Source organism: Siniperca chuatsi, linkage group LG2 (genome assembly GCF_020085105.1).
Source record: "Siniperca chuatsi isolate FFG_IHB_CAS linkage group LG2, ASM2008510v1, whole genome shotgun sequence".
Lineage (NCBI taxonomy): Eukaryota > Metazoa > Chordata > Actinopteri > Centrarchiformes > Sinipercidae > Siniperca > Siniperca chuatsi.
In genome coordinates this window covers 9,820,411-9,838,270 of record NC_058043.1, presented here as the reverse complement: position 1 = coordinate 9,838,270, position 17,860 = coordinate 9,820,411, and the positions used below count along the sequence as shown (strand labels likewise).

At 37.3% G+C, this 17,860-nt stretch overlaps 2 protein-coding genes and 1 long non-coding RNA gene across 4 annotated transcripts; 1 reads left to right on the top strand and 2 right to left on the bottom strand.

Moving 5' to 3' along the window:
• Window positions 1-1,191: 1,191 nt before the first annotated feature.
• Window positions 1,192-5,915, bottom strand: LOC122884645. Its single transcript, XR_006379937.1, has 2 exons — window positions 5,783-5,915; window positions 1,192-3,171 (listed from the first exon to the last, which is right to left on the bottom strand). It is a non-coding gene; the product is annotated as an uncharacterized LOC122884645 (long non-coding RNA).
• A 167-nt stretch (window positions 5,916-6,082) lies between these two features.
• LOC122884618 lies at window positions 6,083-10,226 on the top strand. Its single transcript, XM_044214747.1, has 6 exons — window positions 6,083-6,240; window positions 7,110-7,732; window positions 7,939-8,049; window positions 8,384-8,445; window positions 9,160-9,420; window positions 9,622-10,226. The coding sequence occupies exons 2-6, from the start codon at window positions 7,120-7,122 to the stop codon at window positions 9,640-9,642; spliced, it is 1,068 nt and encodes a 355-aa protein (XP_044070682.1). The 5' UTR covers window positions 6,083-6,240; window positions 7,110-7,119; the 3' UTR covers window positions 9,643-10,226.
• Window positions 10,227-13,509: 3,283 nt separating this feature from the next.
• rplp2 (ribosomal protein, large P2) lies at window positions 13,510-15,911 on the bottom strand. 2 transcript variants are annotated; one of them, XM_044214627.1, is made up of 5 exons: window positions 15,768-15,910; window positions 14,260-14,383; window positions 14,115-14,163; window positions 13,902-14,003; window positions 13,510-13,636 (listed from the first exon to the last, which is right to left on the bottom strand). In XM_044214627.1, the coding sequence occupies exons 2-5, from the start codon at window positions 14,380-14,382 to the stop codon at window positions 13,560-13,562; spliced, it is 351 nt and encodes a 116-aa protein (XP_044070562.1). In that variant the 5' UTR covers window position 14,383; window positions 15,768-15,910; the 3' UTR covers window positions 13,510-13,559. The 2 variants fall into 2 exon arrangements, with proteins under 2 accessions (XP_044070562.1, XP_044070556.1); XM_044214621.1 differs by having other exon boundaries at window positions 14,115-14,383; window positions 15,768-15,911.
• Between the last annotated feature and the right edge of the window lie 1,949 nt (window positions 15,912-17,860).

The following is a 17,860-nucleotide window of genomic DNA, read 5'->3' as shown; positions in this document are numbered from 1 at the left end:
GTTTTCTTTCTATTGGCACAACTCTTCACTAGATGGAGAAATTCTAGTGCTGTGAGTTTGACACAATGCCTTTGACTGGGATGGCTTCAAAAGCACCAAATTAAATATTCAGACCAAATGAATCATTTATAAGATTATCTATCTTGGCCTCCAAGACTAGAAGCTGGCTGTTTCACTTGATGCTTTCCTGTCCCATACAGTCACATCAAGGACATATATGTTAAAACAATATCTAATTTTAATCTGTGCACATTTTGTATATGCCATGCTTGTGTGATTTAAACATTTTTGAGCTGATTCCTTCCTCAGTAAGACAAAGCTGTTTCCTGCTGAAACATACTGGCCGTGTTTTTGCAGTGTGTTCAGAGGCCTGTTCGTCTTGTCACTAGTTAACGCTCGGGTCAGCGGGCCGCCCTTCTGCCCTACTGATCACTGATCGTACAGTGATACACCAAAGATGAGGCCTGATAGCATTTTAGCATTTAACAGACAGGTGACTCTGGCAAGGTCAAAGCCAACGTGAGGCTGTCATTTATAATTCATCAGGTGTTTCACGAAGAGATCACATCCATCCTGCTTTTGATAAAGATTCACCCCAAGAAAGTCATTCAAAGACCAGCAGAAAGTCCAATCACTGTGACACAGCAGACTGTACTGCAACCCTTAATGGATCTAAAAATATCCCCGTTGCATGACTCCATTCTTCCCTTTCCTCTCCAAGTCAGTGTCCCACCTCCTTTAAGGGAAACAGTGGACGAGTCTCATATCAGTATATTGGGTTACTGTTTTGTCAGCAGACACGTTATGAGTCATTTTCAGACCTGCACAGACAGCAGCCTGTGTACTGTAGTTCACTCCTTCCAGAGGGCAAAGTCAATTGGAACTGGGCAGCTTGTGTTTGTATTAAATCCCTCTGAAGTCTCCTGTTTCTTCCAGTGACGGTAACTCTTCTGGATGCAGGACAGAGCACACAGTGGCATCAGGCTGCAGTGACCTTGCCATTACATTTTTGATCAAAGTGTGAAGGTGGTGCTGTTTTGGAGCACAGCAGATGTAATATTGAGTGGCAAAGCAATCTTCATGGGTTTAATATTGATCAAAGTTCAGCTGTGCTAACCTACAGTATTATATGAGCCATTGATTCTGTGCCCTGACTTTGCTGACCAAGAACATTCAGCCATGGGTTTTGCATTATATTTATAGATTCTTTATTTACTACAGGGCTAACATGATTAAATAAAAAAGCAAAAAATCTTCACCAAAAGGGAAAGGGTGCATTATGACAAATGAGCCATGTGTTTTTGGCATGAGATAAACTAATCTTGTGAGGTGCTCCATCTGCTTTCTCAGCACTGGACAGGATGAAGGACAGACAGGTGGACACACCCGGCTTCTCACTGGGGGTGATGGAGGAGCAGGCTTCCTGACACAGTGTGATAAAACACTGGGAAGTCATTCTGTTTATCATTCTTAGTTAAATTTGCTTCACCCATGCTGGAAATCCCTGATGTCATTGAGGAATTCCACACATCTGCATATTTAATTTGTTTTCCGCCAAAATATTAAATCTTGTAATACAGTATCCGCTCATAGTGACAACTGCATTCTTAGACTTTTTTATGGTTATGTTTAGGCACTCACAGCACTTAGTAAAGGTTAGAGAAAGATCGGGGTCTTGGTTTAATACATAAAATGTCCACAGTGACTAAAGACACAATGTGATTGTTAACATTCATCCGAAGCCACAATCTTTCCTTAACCTTTAACAAAGTGCTTTTGCTGGCTAAACCTAACCACAGATGGGAGTCTGAATGTGAACCTGAACTCTGGTGTCACAGTCCTGTGCTTTGTGCACCTGCTGACCACATAATCCAGGCAGCGATTACGTTTGTCAGCAACGTGGAATTGGGAAAACAATTTAGTGATATATAGATGTAATTTCTGGGAGACAGGGTTGGTATCCAAAGCCTGATCTACCTTTTCCTCTGTGCTATAGGCATCCATTGTTGTCCAAAAACTATTGAAAACATATCAGTAAGCCACACTGTTTCATTGGCTGACATGATCCTTCATTACATGACCACTGTCCAAATCCGCAACTGAAAATAGTCCCCAACAAATACACTGTTTAAACTACAGTGCCCAGCTGTTTTAGGAAATTACTTAACCTTTTTAAAAATTGAATCTATATAGTTGTGACCTGATTTTAAAAGATTTACATCCACAATAGGAACCAATGGGCTTGAAGCTGAGAGCCACATGCAGGCTGGGAAAGTGGGAACGTATTGAGAGACGGACCAACGCATTTGTTGGTTTGGTCTTTTCATGAGATCTGTTAACAATAACCAAAATATAGATTATTGCAAGTCTTACCATTTAATGTCAGCTATCAAAGAAAACAGATACAGACGTGCTCTGCATTTGCATTATAAATATCTGTCACCTCTCAACATTTCAAGTTTAAGAATGACTGTCTGACTTCATTTCTGGATTTATGGGAAAAGTACTAGCTTTTCAGATGTTTCCAGGAAATATAAAACTATGTTACACATTGACAGATTCTCTCTTATACTCTCCTTTTAGTGATATGACAAGCAACTTTGATCCTGATTGAGAGTTTGTGGCAGAAGGACTTTGTCCCTAAAAACTCTTCAATTATTCAAATGTCATTTTGGTCTACTTTAATAATTCAGAGTGGCTTAAACGAGCGTTTCTGATGACCAGATCTCAATATATCAAATCTGCCGTTATAATTAATATCATAGTAAATCAATAAAATATATAGGCTATATCGTATGCACAGATAATTAATAATTCTGGATGCCATTGCATTCTCTGGTATCTGTCTTCTCAGCTCAGTTCTGCTCTGCCTGAGTGCACTATTTCCAATATATCATTTTAAGATTGGAGAGTGGAGTCCCCTGACAGCGAGGGTAAGTAATGATTCAAGGAGATAAAGATTTATGACAGGTAACTGCACAGTGACTGCTGCTCCGCTGCAGTGTGTCAGCCCTGGAGGTCAATGGCTGGACTTTGTGGGGCGAAACGTGAGTCTCACATTTGTCCTGCTTAACGGCCATGAAAAATGAAGAAGGGTGACCTAAAGTATCACCCGGGGTCGGACAGTAGACGATGTGCTATCTTCAGATTACCACATGCTGCTCTTCACATCTGGAAAAGTCAAAGATGTTTAGAACGACTGATTAGAGAGGCAATGTGGATCATCCGGATTACAAACTCCACAAACTAACAAATGCATACAATTTCTGTAAATGCTACTGTTTGAAAACCTCAAAATCGACTGGGAGATGTGGGTAGGCAAAATCACTTAAACTACAGGTAGTGGTGGAGGAAATATTTATATCATTTACTTCAGTAAAAGTTGCAATACTGCAATATAAAAATACCCCATTACATGTTAAAGTCCTGCATTGAAAATGTCACTTAGGTAAAAGTATTATTAGCAAAATGTACTAAAAGTATCACAAGTTAAAGGACTCATACAGAAAACTCACCCCTGTGAGCATTATACTATTATATCATTATTACTGATGCATTGATGTGTAAGTGGAATTTCATGTTGTAGCTGGTTGAGAAGTTACAGTGTTTAGCATGACACCTTGTGGCTTCACTGTGGTACAGTACTAAAAGAAAGTGGTGATAAGGTTTTCACTAATTTGTCTGCTTTTGTGTAAATTTGTTGGCTGACATACATATGAAATAGGAAAGAATGGGTTTTATTTTTCTAGGGATATTATAAATGTATCATCCCTTCTCTCAACCTAAAACAAGTGAGGGGTTTGTCCAACTAAATAATAATAATAATAAAACTTTATTTATAGAGCACTTATCAAAACAAAGTACAAAGTGCTTCACAACAAGAGAAATAAAATATCACATACAATAAACACAAAACACAAAAATACACAAAAGCAATAAAATAAACAGTAAAATAAACAACCAGTTCAGGTGAAATCAGGATATGCTTTCAGATGAAAATGTGTTTTGAGAAACTAAAGCTGATTAAATGATTACTTTCTGTCAAAATATTGGAATACATGTGGAAAACCAGTCATTTATATTTGATATGAATGAAAATCTCTTCACAGTACAACATAATTAGAAGATAGTAAATTAAACGTAAAAATGTGTCATTTTAAAATCTGAGTTTCCTTAATAACATAAAAAGAATCAACAACATGATGAAGAGATATGTAGGGTGGACTGGGGTCACTGGAGGCTGATAGTGATCAAACTACAGTCTGCTGTAGTCTCTCAAAATAAGCTGCTTTGTTAACTCAACTATCTCAGTAATGTTGCTTTCGGTTACATAAAACATGTCATGTTTCCAGTAAACAAGCTAGATAAGAGGTCACTCATAAAGTCAGATGCACTTTACCATAAAAGTAGTTGGTCGATAGGCAAATAAGAAAGCAAACAAGCACTTTTTCCTTCTATGAAAATAGTTTTACTCTGATCACAGTAACTTCCTGGAAATCCCTGACAGCACTACATTACTTCAGGCCGAACCCAGCTCATGCATGTCTGCAAACTGGAGGGAGAAGTAGTGATTACAAAACTTGAAGTGAAGTCATAACAGTTTGGTCAGCTCACTGGCTCATTGCTCGTGGTTAATGACTAACAAGATTACAAAGGTGAAAATGTTTTTTTTTTTTTTTTTTAATTGATTTGGGTCATAAAAATAGCCTGGAGAAAACTCAATACAACTATGGAAACAAGTAATTAAAGCTTTTCCTTTAAAGAAATAAGAAACTGCTGACAAAGGGATACTTGGGGGGACAAAACAAGACCTATTTTTAGACTAAACAATTCATCAATTCATCATAAAAATGATTGACAGATTAATCAACTTACCTACTTTACCTGTATATGTACAGTATACATAAACCTGGCTATACATACAGGTAAGGGTACTGTATGTTATTGTATTAAACTGTGAGGTGTTTCTATTGTTTTGATTTCTTACCTACCTCCTTTGGTGTCCGTATCTAATTTATTTAATGAATTATGTATTTTTAATTTAATCATTTTTAATAATAATACAATTCTCCCCCCCTAACACTATTTCCAACATGGTCCCCAAGATGTTGAAAGACAGACATACCATATGTGTGTCTTTGACTGCCAGCTGATTGTTTTTGCTTTATTTACTGTGTATTTTTTTATGTGTATGTTAAATTTTATGCAAACCAATTTCCTCTGGGGAAATAAAGTTAATCAATTAATCAATGAATGCTGAGTTTGGACCATTGTTATCTGTATATATAATATTCAGGAGCTCATTGATGATATTGTACATGTGATGCAGCCTGTGTTCTTCTACCCTTTAGGTCTATTAATCTTTTATCTAATTAAGTACTTTTACTCAAGTACTGTACTTAAGTACAATTTTGAGGTACTTTTACTTGACTTGGAGTATTTCCATTGTATGCTACTTTATACTTCTATTCAACATTTATCTGACAGCTTTAGTTACTTTGAAGATTCAGATTATTAATACAAAATATAAACGAACTAATAAATGATTATGGATTAAGTTAGCCAGCAGTATATAAAGAAGTTAGAATTAGCTCCACCTTTATCAGCTGCAACATTAAAGTGATGCTAACACAGTAATGCATCAATAATTCTGAAATTGGCCATTTTGCATAACGAGTATTTTTATTTTTGGTGCTTTAAGTATATTTTGATGCTAAGACTTTTGGAAAACTTCACTTGTAACAGAGTGTTTTTTCACTGTGGTATTGCTACTTTTACTTACAGATATGAGTGCTTCTTCCACCACTGAAGATGGTACCCTGCACAATGGTGATTTCATGGCAAAGAGAGTTTCTTAAAGAAAGTATCTGTTGTGAAACGACCTCTGCAGCTTTTTACTTCCTGTAAAACGTGGCCAATCCATCGGGGCGGGGGTAACCGAGAGCGACGGCGAAACCGTAAACAAGTGGTAAAAGTCCGCGAGCTCGCGTGTTAAGCAGGAAGACAATAATTTTTCCCGTCCTCCGCCCACTCTTTTAGTAAAGATGACGGCAGGCGGCTGCAGGTAAGGACATGGGTGGAGCATGTGAGCAGGTAGACGCACTCCGGAGAGTCCCTTCATGAGAGAGACGACTCTTTTAAGCAAATCTACTGCGAGCCAGTCGCATTCAATAACTACTGAATACTTGAACGGATCTCTGCAGGGAGTTAAACGATTCTACTGTTGCTGAAGGAGACGAGGTGAGTACACACATACAGTAGCTTGAGCCTGTAGCATTAAATAACTACAGTACAGTACAGCCATGGCCATTTCTCCTCATTTTACACTCCTTCCTACTCCTCTGCCTTCTGAGCTACGTTTGAAAATGCTAAGAAATCTTTAGATTAGCCCTGAAATAGAATAGAAAAATTAGTGCAGGACTCTTTGTCCACATAATAACAATGTTTAAACAATTATATAGTATAGTAAACAAGTATTTCTCCATATATGTAGTTTAAAGCTCAACTGTCTGTCACTTGACAGAAAACTAATTGGCAACTGTTTTAATAACTTGCTTCCAGCTTCCTAAGTCTGCTGTGATAATAAAGTGAATACCTTTGGGTTTTGGACTGTTAATAAGTCAACATGGGTTACAGAGAATTGTTTTTCACATTTTTTTTTTAAATGCGAGACCAAATGAATCGATTTAACAAGAAAATAATTGGCAGGTTAATTGAAAATGAAAATAATCATTAGTTGCAACCTCAACAAAGTATAGGGCTGCAACTAATGATTACTTGATTAACTTATTCATCTTTTGGTCTGTAAAATGTCAGAAACAAACAGCTGAGATCTTCAGATTGCTTGTTTTGTCCAACCAACACTCCAAAATCCAAAGATATTCAAGACAATTAAGACAATAACAGCAGTAAAAACAATCACATCCTTCACAATTCAGAACTTGTGACAAAACATTGTTTGGTATGTTTGCTTGAAGAATGAGTCAGACTATTTGTCTGTCGAGTGACTAATCGATGACAAGTGATTTCTGACTGGAAATGGCAGACGTTTGATGCAAAACAATCTTATAACTTAATGTATGCGTGACGTTGTTTTCTTTTTCTTGTAGTTGTCCTGCCATGGAAACACAGAGAGAAACACAAAGGCCCAATAATGGCCAGTTGATTTCTGTGCCTCACAAGGACACAATCCGTCTGCTGGAGGTGTACGTCAAGCGCAGCCTCAGCGTAAATGACGGGACACTGGGGAATAAGAGGGCTGAGGGGAAAGAAAAGTGGGTGACAATGCCAAGAAAGCAAAGACGACATTCCAGTGACCCTTCCCTTCACTTGGCCGGGGAATTAAATGGCGAGGAAATTGGAACATTTTCTGCGGTCGAAGCTCCCACAAACCATCCTGAGACGCGTCCTGAAGAATCAGTGAAACCCACCAAAAAATCAAAGAAGAACAAGAAGTCCTCATTTTGGAAAAGTTTAGTTGGTATTTTCTATAGGAAGAATAACGAGGAGAAAGATGAAGAGCAGGACAGTCCATCAGAGGTCCCAGAGGTCTGCCAAGCAGAAGTGGCCTCAGACACTGTGACCACCTGCCTGCCCACAACTCCAGTCACAAAAAGAAAGCCCTCAAGAAGAAACTCCTTAAAAAGAAGGTTCTCCAAAAGGCGGCTATCTCTGACAAAACCAAATAAATCTGGTAAAGATCGCAACCCTGCTGACATCACCCGAGTTGAAGGTAAGTTTGAGGATTGAACCTGACTGGATAAATTACCCTTATTTGTGTGACATAAGAAGTGACAAATAATGATTCAATGTTAAAATGGCTGTTTAATGTAACCAGAAGTAATGGAAATCTGGGTCATATTACTGTTGTAAAAATGCTTTTAGTTCATGCTGTTCCTGCAGAAGTACATTTACAAATAGCCGGTTGTTGCTTTGCAGCTGTCGTCAGTGTGGAATCGACATACTCTTACTATGAAAAGGTGTCAGAGGAACTGGAAAGAATTGTCCACGAGGTCCAAGAGAAAGAGGAAGTTGAACGGCTCTCTGATGGTGAGAAACTGTTTCTCTTTGTGTGAAAGTGTATGAAAAGTGCTTTAAAACATTTGACAGAAAAATTTGGTAATAAAACAAAACCAATCAATTTAATGCACATCAGACAATAAACAGCATTTCTCTGCCATATGTAGTCTGTAGTGAACTACATTTGAGTAGTGAAAGTTATGTTTTCTTTGTGAAGTTACAAAATGTATAAGCATCCTGCCACTTCTCTTGGCTGTGCATCTTAATTCTATTCAACTCAAAGATGAGATTAATATTTAACCCGTATAACTGTATATCATGGCATGGTACTTCATTATACTAAATACATTCTGTTTTATCTCAGAGGAAGTCATCAACAGGATCATTGCTCTGACGAAGCAGCAGGGTGATGCCATAGAGGACAAGGTTGGTGTTCATTGCTGTTTTGAGTTTGTTGATGAAGCTCTGTGTAGCATTAATTGTTTGTGAATATTTACAAGATAATTGCTTTAAATGCTTCAGACAGTCTAGTTATTCATAAGATTATGCATTTTAGTTAATTATTACTAATGATTGCCAGATCAAAGTAATGTATGAAGTATTTAGCAAGCAGGTGCTTAGACAGCTTCAACAGAAACCAAAAGCACACCAGTGAATCATAAAAAGTATTAGTCAAGATAATAAACAGTACAAACTCCATCATGTTAAAGGGAAAAACCACCCTTTTATACAATATGTGATATTTATTGAGTTATTTTGATTTTTTTCTTGTGTAACTGTCTTTCTTTACTTCAGTTCAACATTTTCTGTTTCCCAGAAAGCCCCAGAGATGGGGTGTGCAATAGTGAAAACAATAGTGAAAGTATGACAGCAAGAGATGAAAAGGTTAAGAGATTAAGGTGTAGAGAGTCATGAGGCCTGCTATGCAAAACACAGCATGCATGTGACTGCTCTGCTATGGTTGGCCAGTTACCTGCTGGAATAAGAAAAATCTAAAAATGTATTTTACCAATAGCTGTTTTTGTTACTTAAGCTATTTTATGGTGTATTTGTCCTTTTTAACATGAACGTTTATTAGCAGTAAAATCCCTGATAGTATACTGTATTTACTGACAGCCTTCCTCTCCTTTTCTCCTCCAGTTGAAAGATAACCCCACCCTGAACAACTTCTTCCAGCGGATGTCGTACTCTTCCTTCCAGACGTTGGCTGATGCGTATCTGGAGAAAGAAGCATCGCCGATCCACAATCCTCCCACTGTCCTACCAACAGCACCTGAGCTGGTCAAGTTGGCCTTTACGTACGACTTTACTGCCAGGATAGCCGGTCTCTCCAAACAGAATATAGGTCACATTACTGGCCTGGGCAACCGTTATCTACAGGACCGATTTGAATACAGACAGGTAAGAATCCAACCTGTTGAAAAGAAATAAAACAGGGGAGAACACTAAACATTATAGCTAGACAGCTTTGGTGTTCTTTTTTGTGTAAGCATAATGATTTGGCTTAAATATGTGCAGTATATCTGTGAAAAATGGTAAAAAAACAAAACAATAATAGGCACACCTCGAAGTTTGTTTTATAACTCTTGTTGTCTTTTACAGGCATCCACGGTCCGACAGTGATGACTGAGAGGCATCCATAACAAAACAAAAACAACCCCATTGCTGCAAGTGAAACATTTACTCTTCAACTTTTCTCAGCTGCACAGATGTGGTTAAGGATGTGTTGCAAGCATGAATTCCCCTTTACAAACATGTTATTTTAAGAACACAATGGGCTACCTAACACACATTTTAACCTGTTGAATGGCTTTGGTAGATTTGAGTGTGCTATTCTAAGGTGAAGTGTTTACTGATGACCTTCACGTGGAAGATCAGCTCTTAAAACATGTAGCAATATTTCAGAATCACAAATAGCTGATTCTTCAAGCTAAAAATGTGATTCTCTTTTTACAAATCTACCATTGAATTTGATACTTTCTGTACATTGATTTGTAATAATACAAAAGAGCAATGCAATAACCTTTGATGTATATGAGCCAGACACCTCTGTGCAATATATATATATAGTTGGTTTTTTTTTTTTACATTTCTAGGATTTCAAAATGAGCAAAACCTTATTTAATAGAAGCTACAATGAAATGCTGTTTGTTGATATGAATGCTGGCATTCATATTATACACTCAAATTAAATATATTTAACTTGATTCTCAAATGTGTCTTTTTTTGTCATTATGAAACCATAGATCACTGTCAGGCTTTATTCTTTGGTAAGTGAATGTATGTCTCCCTAATTGTGCAACTCTGCAATAAATAAAGCAAAAAAAAAAAAAAAAAAAAAAAAAAAAAAAAGGCTTGCTAAGAGCGGCCTCTGTAATGTCAAACTGCTTCACTACATCAGGGAAATAATCAAGCATGAATGCTTCCAAAGAATTCAAGTTTCCGCCTTCACTGGAAAAGAAGGCGATATCTAATAGACTGAGTAAAGTCAAACAGCTGGAGGCTAATACTGCAGATGCTTTTGGATGGGAAAATCCATTTTTATGGCTGTAAGTAGTGGCAGTGTAATATAATGCGTTACTAATAGGATTTCAGTAATATTACATTTACTATGTCAAGTAACGCGTTACCACCCGAAATTACATCCACAGTGTGCCACCAGAAAAAAAATCCCCCGAAGAATCCTGTTGCCGAAAGTCATTGGCTGAGATGGCTGCAGAGTCACACTCTGTGTTTTTGAAATGGGTATTATCCCATTGCATTCACTTTATCAAAAAAGGGACAAGAACATAATAGTCAAGTGCTATCTGTGTCTAGGGAAGCCGAGGGAACTCTCTACAGAGAGAAATAGCACAAGTGACCTGAAAAATATGTATCCCTATCTCATAATTGACCAGACTTTGATCCTTTGTCTGCCTGCCCATCCCTGTGTCCAAGGCGATTCATTTATTTAAAAAGGTCTAGGCTATTTCATTGTTCTATTTCATCACACTATTGTTAATACAAGCAGGCGGTTTTAATACAAAGTGGTAACCACTGCATGTGAATGCATGACTGGGCCAGGTCTGCTCAGAGGACAGCCTTCATTAAGCGATACAATATCGCCCACCAATGGATTTGTAATGAACTGCAATAAACGTGAGCTTCTGCACTTGGATTACCCGCTATGAAACATTACCCTCTTCCATTTTATAATGCCCAGTCGTACTTCCGCAGTTTTTTTGGTGAAAGTGACGCAAAAGTAGTGTAAACAGTAACGCATTACTATGCACAGACAGTACTATTGTAAAGTAACATTACTTTCAAATTAAAGTAACTAATAATATGTAATATATTACATTTTGAAAGTAACTTGCCCAAACACTGCTCGAAAGAAAATTAAAAAGAAAGGGCCCGTGAAAAGACACACAAAATTATGTTTATTTGTTATATAAATTTGCCTTTTTTCTAGTGAATTACTAGAAAATTTTACCTCATTGGTCTTCCTCCTTTTTGGTGGGACAGGTAAACACTGGCAGAAATATGCAACCTGCGATAGCAAGCAGACAATGATTCATTTTAAGGTGTCACAAGCCAAAAACGTGGGGAAGCACTGCCCTATCACAAGCTAGCTATGGGAAGGTGGATGAATGAACAAGTCCTTGATTGTGCCACACCTCAGTAGTCTTATGACATACCTTCTGAACTGCCGAGAACAGCCTGCAGCATGGAAACGTGTATTTTAAAGAAGTACATTCTGGCAATGACAGACTAAAATTAACACTTCATGGCAACTGCTGCAACCATATAGTCAGTGTGATCAGCTAAATGTTTTGTAATAAATCATGTACAAATGCAGAACGTGAAACATGGTTTTACGTGTGTATTAGTGTAGATATTGAGGAGATTGTTGACAGCATCTATAACAGATTCCCAGCTGCAGGTTATGATGAGATAGAATGTGACAGCACACGGTTGAAGCGTGCAGTGATGGCTCTCACCTGTGGAACAGGTTCCCCTGCAGGCAGGAGACCTTTCCAATAAAACAGAGGACAGCCTTAATATCCTGCCAGAACCAATGGGCTCACATGGGGATCCTTGTGCATCCAGCAGCACAGCGCCATGCAGCACATGTACTCATACGCACCAGAGAAGAGGATGGCAGACGCCAATGGAGACGAGCCCACTCAATGAACACAATAGTCCCAATGTCCTGACCCGTCCTGATTCACTGCCATGTGACATGAACCACAGAAATCTAATTGGTGTTCATTGTGAAGCTAAGTCTTTCCATATATATAATACATTCATGTATCTTACTTTAAGTTCAGAGTAGGGCTGCACGATATGGTAAAACAAAAACATATTGCGATTATTTTGACAGATATTACGATTGCGATATGATTCACGATTAGTGGGAATGATCATTTTTGCATCACAATTTTTCCACAGCTAAACTTGTTGTACTTTGTTGACACAAATCCAGGTGACTATCAGGTAAGACAAGGACAGGACGTGCAAGGGAGCAGGTGGTGGAAAACTTATGGTCACATTTCCTTCAGGATTAGTTAACAGTGTCGACGAGGTCAGTGACTAAAGCTGTCACGCAATCAAAGTTAAATAGAAATGAAATAACAAAAGATGAATTGTGATATGACTGATGACTCACATCTCATTTATACACCACAGGCTCTGAGCCTAGGGCACAAATTCTGTATCATAGCAGACTCTCAGCTCATCACAGCACATTATTGACAGCTTTGCTGCACTGAGGTGTCTCTGCATGCACAATACCAGGCCTGTGCTGTGAGAAACATCTATCGTGGGCACTGGAGGTTACATAATTCTTTGCTTATTGAGGAATATTACTATCTGTTTGACAAGTTGTACCTGTTTCACAACAGTTTGTCCTAAATAACCTCAAGAAAAATATTTTAACTCCAGTCTGTCTTTGCATGGCTAGAAATAATGTCAGTCGTGAACTGTCTGACCACAAAATCTGAGTTATAGTCACAAACATTGCTTAATTACATATCAAAAAAACAGCATTTTGTTTCTCTACCGGCCATTTGTTTAAATAAAGGCGTTTTGCTGCTAAGACACATTTATACGATACAATAACATAGTTCTGTAATTACATGATAAGATAACTAAAACTAATGTGGCAGCAGGTTCCAATACTGTTTTGAATTGTGGCGGTGGGGCCACCGTTGTGTTTACGGTTGGATCATGGCTTGCCCCTTTAAGCCGGTGCCATTATGTGGTTTCAGTTATCTGGCCAACAGCAGGACAGACTGACCACATGCAGGGTCTGGATTGCCTAATGACGGGTTGCCCAGTCTAGACTATTTTTAGCGGGCAACAAAATGAATTTCAACATCAAGCCTTGAAAGCCAGAAAATTTATTTCTAGAACACATAGGGGGTAATGTCTTTGGGAATAATTACCTCACAGTCATAATTTGAGAGAGCTATTTTAAACTTATTAAAAAAGGACAAAAAGACAACTTGATGTGTGTAAACCTTTTACATTTTTATTGCTTTTTAAACAGAGAAGGTAGCTTAATCAAAGAGTCCGAAACCCATATCTTCGTCTGACTCTTCTGATTCCTCTTTCTTCTCTTCCTTTTTCTCTTCCACTAAAAAATGAGACAGATAAAGACAACAGTCAATACTACAGACAGATGTCAGCAAGAATATTTAGCAGCACTGATATCCAATATAGTCAACTTTGTTTTAGGAACTGCTAAATGGAACTACAGATTCATCTGAGACATCATGGTATTTGTATTGAATCAAAATAAATGAATATATGATAATACCATTTCGAACTTCAAGCAATCCTATACAAACTGAAAACATCAATTTATCAATTTAAGCTACAAACGTGGGATATACACGTACCAGCAGCAGGCGCAGCCCCAGCTCCAGCGGTCCCACCAGCAGCAGCAGCGGCAGGAGCCACCACAGCACCACCTGCTGGTACGGAGGCTAACTTAGAGAGGCCTGTAAAAAAAAAAAAAAAAAAAAAAAAGTAGAGGAAAGAAATAGATTTTAGCCATCTTCCATGTCTGACATCTTGAAGTCTTCAACATATGTTCACTGAGGGGCCTTTACCTGAGTTCATGACTTCATTGATGTCTTTCCCATTCAGCTCACTAATGACCTGCAGAGAAATATAAGATTTAATTTCAGACATGCAGTGGGAAAAAAAAAAATCTGTTTTTGTAATTACATAATATACCATTGTTAAATGGCATACCTTGTTTAAGCGTTCGTCATCGGCCTCAATTCCCACGCTGCCCAAGATGGCCTTGATGTCCTTTGCAGAGGGGCTGGTGTTTCCACCGAGCACAGCCAGGAGGTAAGCGGCCACGTAACGCATTCTGTATTGACAGAAGAGACACAAAATGACAGGTGAACAATTTCTGAGAGACTCTGCAAGTTATACAACACTGACGTCAAGTCTAGGAGAGTAAAATAATAGAATAACGTCTCAATTTAGAGGCTTTCATTTCTTAAAACCTGCTGGAACTTTGTCATCCATCTTTTTTTTAAAAAGTGAATTAAAATACACCACAAATAACTAAAAGACGTCATACCAACATCTGAAATGGCTAATTCCATAATTTAGAAATGATTAGCAGAGCACCATTAAAATGAGCAACTATTTTAATAACTGATTAATCCTCATTTTTCATTTGTCTTATATCACTGAAAACTGTATACCTGCAATGTGAATATCAACCGGGACTCTTGTAAATTGTGATGGGCATTTGTCACCATTTTCCGACATTTTAAATTACAATTACAAATGATCAATTGTTAAAAATAATCATGAGATTAATCAAGGATGGAAAAATGTTTTAGTTATAGGGCTGCAACTAATGATTATTTTCTAAATGGATGGTTTTATTTTAAAAAATGGTGAAAAATGCTCATCTACTGTAAATTCACATAATCAGACAGCTAATTTTGTCTGACCAACAGTCCAAACAAAAAATATTCCGTTTACTTAGAAGACTAAGAAAACCAGGAATGATAATTGACTATTCAGACAGCTCTAATTGTGGTATCATGTATTCTTGAACTAGTACACATCTCTTTCTTTTCGTAACAAAAAGGACCCAAATGTAGTAGTATCTTATTAAGAAATAAACCACTCCTGCATCTCCCTTCAGTGCTTATAATCACCACTAGGAGACTGCAATACATGTTTTCCCCACATGACAGTTGTATTTTTAATTGTACCTGTCATGTAACGACAACGTTGTGAAGTAAACACTGTTAAGCATACAGAACTCAGGCTTAAAATAACTGTGGTTACTTAACACCCGAATTGGTCTGAATATTGTAGTTATACAATGAGTACGTAAATATGCTCGGGAGGGGCCCAGTTAGCTTAGCTACCGTTAGCTTTTGCTGTACGTATATTGAAACGATGTTTAGCTACACTTCAATCACACAGAGAGAAAGACAAGAATCGAAGCGTGTTAAGAGTTTCCATTTCACTCTTTAGAGCTGTATTTTCTACTTCTCCAGCAGTGCTACACCATGCAACTATGATATATATGTGATTCTGAGCTAACAAACACAGCATGGCGCCCAGTCCTTTAACGTAACGTTAACTGCCCTCCATTTGTAACAGTGGCTTCTACTCCAGCAGCGCCACATTTTCATTAAAAGCAACCGTTGAGGGCATGTCGCGTTAAATGAACGGCGGGACATTAACTAATCGACACAGTTTAAGTTATTCAAATGTTGACTTACTTTTAAGTCTAAACAGACGCGAAACGTCGGTCACGCTAAGAAATCCGGAAGAGAGAAGGAGGCGGTACCGGAAGTTGAAGAAAGATTAGAATGCGTCGACTTCATTGGTCCATTTGGATGACAGACGGGTACGTCAGCATTTCGATAAACCAATGAACCACTGTAAATACATGAATGAAGGACATCACATTTATCCCATAATTTACTACCACTTTATGTATTTAGCATTTAAATTACAACTTTCTGAACACTTTCTATTGAAATATGAAATACTGTGTTATCAAAATCATTGTTTTATTTTATAATATTATGAGTGTTTTCTCATTATTGTTTTTGTTAGAGGTAATGCAAAAGAATAATCTCCAACGAAGACAGGCTAAAAAAATTGTAAGACTATATGTATTGCCTTTCCTTTTTTCTTCTTCTTACCTTTCTGTTCTTTCTTGATTGAAACATTTTCATTTGATCTGTACTCTGTATTTGTTCTTAAAATATATTTTACATGAAACTGGAATGAAGACTTTATTCAACAAGGAAACCTGACAGCTTGTAAAATGGTGTAAAATCTACATTATGTCTACAGTTTATGTTACAATTCTTTGATATTTGCAGAAAAAACAGTAAAAACAACTGATTTGAAACAGTGGATCTGTTTTAGCAGTGGCAGAAGTATTGATATCTTCTACTAAAGTAAAAGTGGCAACACCTCAAAGTAAAAATCCTGTATTCATATTTTTTCTTAAATAGAAATGTAGAAGTATTATCAGTAAAATGTACTATATAACAGTACTCATTATGCAGCAGAATATGTTGCACAATGTTACAGTATATTATATTACTGATTAAAGTACATTTTTATTGGTTTATTATTATTGATGTAAGCAGTATTTTAATGTTGTAGCTGGTCAAAATGGATTTGATATAATAATTTTGTGGGTTAATCTATAACAATGAATCATTTATGAGGTTATTATATCATTTGTATGTAAAACCTTCAAAGTAACTGGTAACTATAGATGTCAAACATTTGTAATGAGGCAAAAAGTACAATGTGTCCCTCTACAATGGAAGTTTAAAATAGCATATAATGTAAAGTACAACTACCTCAAAACTGTACAGTACTTGAGTAAATGAGTAGAAGAGACTGATCTTAGCAGAGCTCAATTTAACCCCTTGAAACCTAATATTTCCACTTAAATTGTCTCTTAAATTACTTTAAATTTCACTATACCACATATTTTGTACCTACTCTGATACCAATTTTAAAATTAAATGACATTTTATATCAAACTAGGAAAGATTTATACTGATTGAGCATTTTACAATGCATGTTGCGATGTCATCAGCCTGAACAGAACATGTTAACTAGGCTATTGAATACACAAATGAAGGACAACGATCAGGAGGTAGAGATGCTACAAATCTTGTGCGCAGTGTGCAGTAGGACAGAACAATGATTCAGTTAATTGCATACATTATTTATTTCCATTAATTCACCAACAAAAATAAAGTTGAGAAAGCATTAAGACATTACTGTATCTCTAGTTAAGATGTCGCTATAAATTGATTCTTTACTTTTGTAATACCACATGTACCTAAAAGGTTGTAGAAAACACAAAAAAAGTGATAATACAATTAAGTGGTCACCCTCCATTAGCAACCTACAATTCAACCAACTCCTCCTGTCTGTCCTGGGTGAAGAGCCAGTCGAACAGAAAGATCACTGAATCTGACAAAAACTCTGTAATCTTCTTCAAGTTTGTCACGTACCACATTCTATAGCCAAATACTCCCAGCGACATGAGCAAAAACCCAAGAAAGAACCCAAGAAAGATGCGGTCCATATAAAAGTTTGCCTTTTCTCTGAAGGTCCACTGCTCCCAAGGTAGCGCACGCCGGGCTTCACCGTATTTACTGATGTGTAGCAAGGCTTGCTCCTCATCATCCAGCTCTTCCTGTGGAGCTTCCAGGTTTTGGCCATCGTCTGCTATGTCTGGGTCCGCCATTTTATAGTGGTTTGATGGTGCAAATTAAAGTTGTCTTCAGTTGTCTGAGAATTTCAAAATGATAAAAGTATTAGAATTGCTTTTAGA